General features: G+C 41.8%; 1 protein-coding gene across 1 annotated transcript; it reads right to left on the bottom strand.

Annotated features, from left to right (window-relative positions):
* Positions 1–1,182: 1,182 nt before the first annotated feature.
* LOC112296426 (olfactory receptor 7A10-like) lies at positions 1,183–2,247 on the bottom strand. Its single transcript, XM_071219266.1, has 2 exons — positions 2,027–2,247; positions 1,183–1,825 (listed from the first exon to the last, which is right to left on the bottom strand). The coding sequence occupies exons 1-2, from the start codon at positions 2,245–2,247 to the stop codon at positions 1,183–1,185; spliced, it is 864 nt and encodes a 287-aa protein (XP_071075367.1).
* Positions 2,248–2,538: the final 291 nt, after the last annotated feature.

Here is a 2,538-nt window from a genome sequence, read left to right as displayed (position 1 = left end):
ATTGATGAGATTCAGGAAAATAAACAAGGCAGCTGATGGTGATTGGAAGAACTGTGTGAGGTCCCAAGGTGCCTACCATCATTGTCCTATGTACAATGTTTCTTGTGTCTTGTATCTTCTTCAATGAATGTCTCTATTTTTCACATTACATGGCTGAATACCTTCTGACAGACCTTGTACACTTTTTTCCGCTACTATGGTAGGTTTTTTTCTGGACACTGAGCTGAATAATACAATAAAACTGGGAGATTGGTTATAAAACCCAGTAGCTTGTTACTAGTGTAAATGTCTGACATTACACTTTTAACGTATGAGGCACCTGTTTCAAAGACATCCATCTCAAATAATCCTACTGCCAGCTGTGTGATAAGGCTGCTAGAGAATACCCAAGCCTCCCCACCCAACTCAATCTGTTCTCTCTCTCTCTCTCTCTCTCTCTCTCTCTTCCTCCTCCTCCTCATCCCCCATTTATACACCTTCTATGGCCCTCAGGATGTTCTGACCCTCCAAGACAAGGGAATAATAAACTACGTTTTCATAGTTCCATGATGGTTTTTGCCATTATTATAAGGACTGCAAGGGCCCATCCAACCATGACACTGACTGTGGTCTGTGGAGAGAATAGCAGAGTCCAAAGCCAGTGCCCCGGCCTTCCTATCCTATAGCATCACTGTCAACAGGCTGAGACTTACAGAAAACAATAATCAAGTCTACATCCTCAGGAAGAGCCACTCATATACTGATGTGCAAAGAATGAGGGACAAAAAAGTTAAAATTGAGGTTTTATATTTTCCTGGAATTATATTATATAAATGGTGTGAGAAACAAAGTAAAGTTATTCCACATGATAATACAATGTATGACTATTCTATCTATAAAACAAGAACAACTTACTTATAATGATGTATATCATTTCAGAATAAATTACTCTGAAGAAATCCATGTTTTTTTGAAATAAACTGTAATTTACAAATAGTTCTGATCAAGGAGCGAAAAGTATGTTGAGCTTAGAATAAAGAGAAAGGAAAAAAGTGTCTGGCATAAATTAACTTAAATTGTATGTAGCAGTTGAACCCAAAGAAATGGAAATTCCAGGACAGAAAAAGAAGGAGCAAGTTTGCAAACCACAATTTGATTAAAGAAACAACTTTTGGGTTTCCTCTTAGAGCCAAGAAACCAAGGTCACATTTTCTGATTCAGGATGATGGACCCTAATTTACCTGACACCCTAAAGAATCTTTTCAGAGATCCCTTTATGTCTCTGTTCCTGAGACTGTAGATGAAGGGATTCAGCATGGGTGTGACCACAGTGTCCATCACTGAGGTGACTACACTTGACTGTGAGCTGCAGGCACCAGCAGAGGTGAGGTGCACACCTAGGATAATACCATAAAATAAGGAGACAACTGAGAGGTGAGACGCACAGGTGGAAAGTGATTTATACTCCCCCTGAGCTGATGAGATTGCTCGTATGGAGGACACTATCTTAGAATAAGAATAAAGGATCCCAGCCCGGGGACCACCACCCAGTAGCACAGTTGCCAAATACATCACAATGTTATTAAGAAAAGTGTCAGAACAGGCAAGTTGGGTCATCTGATTGAGTTCACAGAAAAAGTGGGGGATTTCCAAGTCTCTGCAGAAGGACAGATCCAACACCATCTTGCACTGTAGCAAGGAACCCAGGGCACTTAATATCCAGGACACCAGAACCAGCAGTCCACAGACTTGGGTGTTAATGATGACCATGTAGTGCAGAGGGTGACAGAAGGCCACAAACCAATAATACGCCATTACAGTCAGGAGACATATGTCCAACACAAAAGAGTATAAGAAGCTGGGGTGGGGTGGAGGGATGGGGAGAAAAGGCATACAACTGTAATTGAATAACAATAAAAATTAAAAAAAAAAAAAGAAAAAAAAAGAAACCCCTGCATATGGCCCAACCTGGGGTGAGTTGATTAACTTCCATGAACCCCTTTCCTCATCAATAAACCTAAAACTAGTTTGGTAACAGCCAAAAAAAAAAGAGTATAAGAAAATATTCTGTGTGATGCAGCCTGCATAGGTGATGGCTTTGCTGTGTGTCTGGATGTCCAGCAGCATCTTTGGGACGGTGGTGTAGGTGAAACAGATGTCTATCAAGGACAGGTTGGAGAGGAAGAAGTACATGGGGGTGTGGAGGTGGGAGTCTGAGCTGACGGCCAGGGTGATGAGCAGGTTTCCCAACACAGTGATCAGGTACATTGAGAGGAACAGCCCAAATAGGATGGGCTGCAGTTCTGGTTCCTCTGATAGGCCCAGGATAAGAAATCTAACACTCTTGTAAGGTTCTGTGAGGGAGTGTGTGAGGAAAGAGTGGGAAAACGTACAGAAAATAAATAGCACAAATGGTAGGTAGAAAATAGACAGGGGAGGGGTTAGGAAAAGTAGAAGCCAAACTACTTAAATGTATGACCAATAACTTGAACCAAAGGGGTGGAATGCGGATGGTAATGTGGTTGAAGGGCAGAGGGGGATAAAGGGGGGGAAATGGGA

The sequence above is a fragment of the Desmodus rotundus genome, chromosome 9 (genome assembly GCF_022682495.2).
Source record: "Desmodus rotundus isolate HL8 chromosome 9, HLdesRot8A.1, whole genome shotgun sequence".
NCBI lineage: Eukaryota > Metazoa > Chordata > Mammalia > Chiroptera > Phyllostomidae > Desmodus > Desmodus rotundus.
Note: the sequence above shows the minus strand (reverse complement) of the source record. Positions and strands in the feature narration are given on the sequence as shown.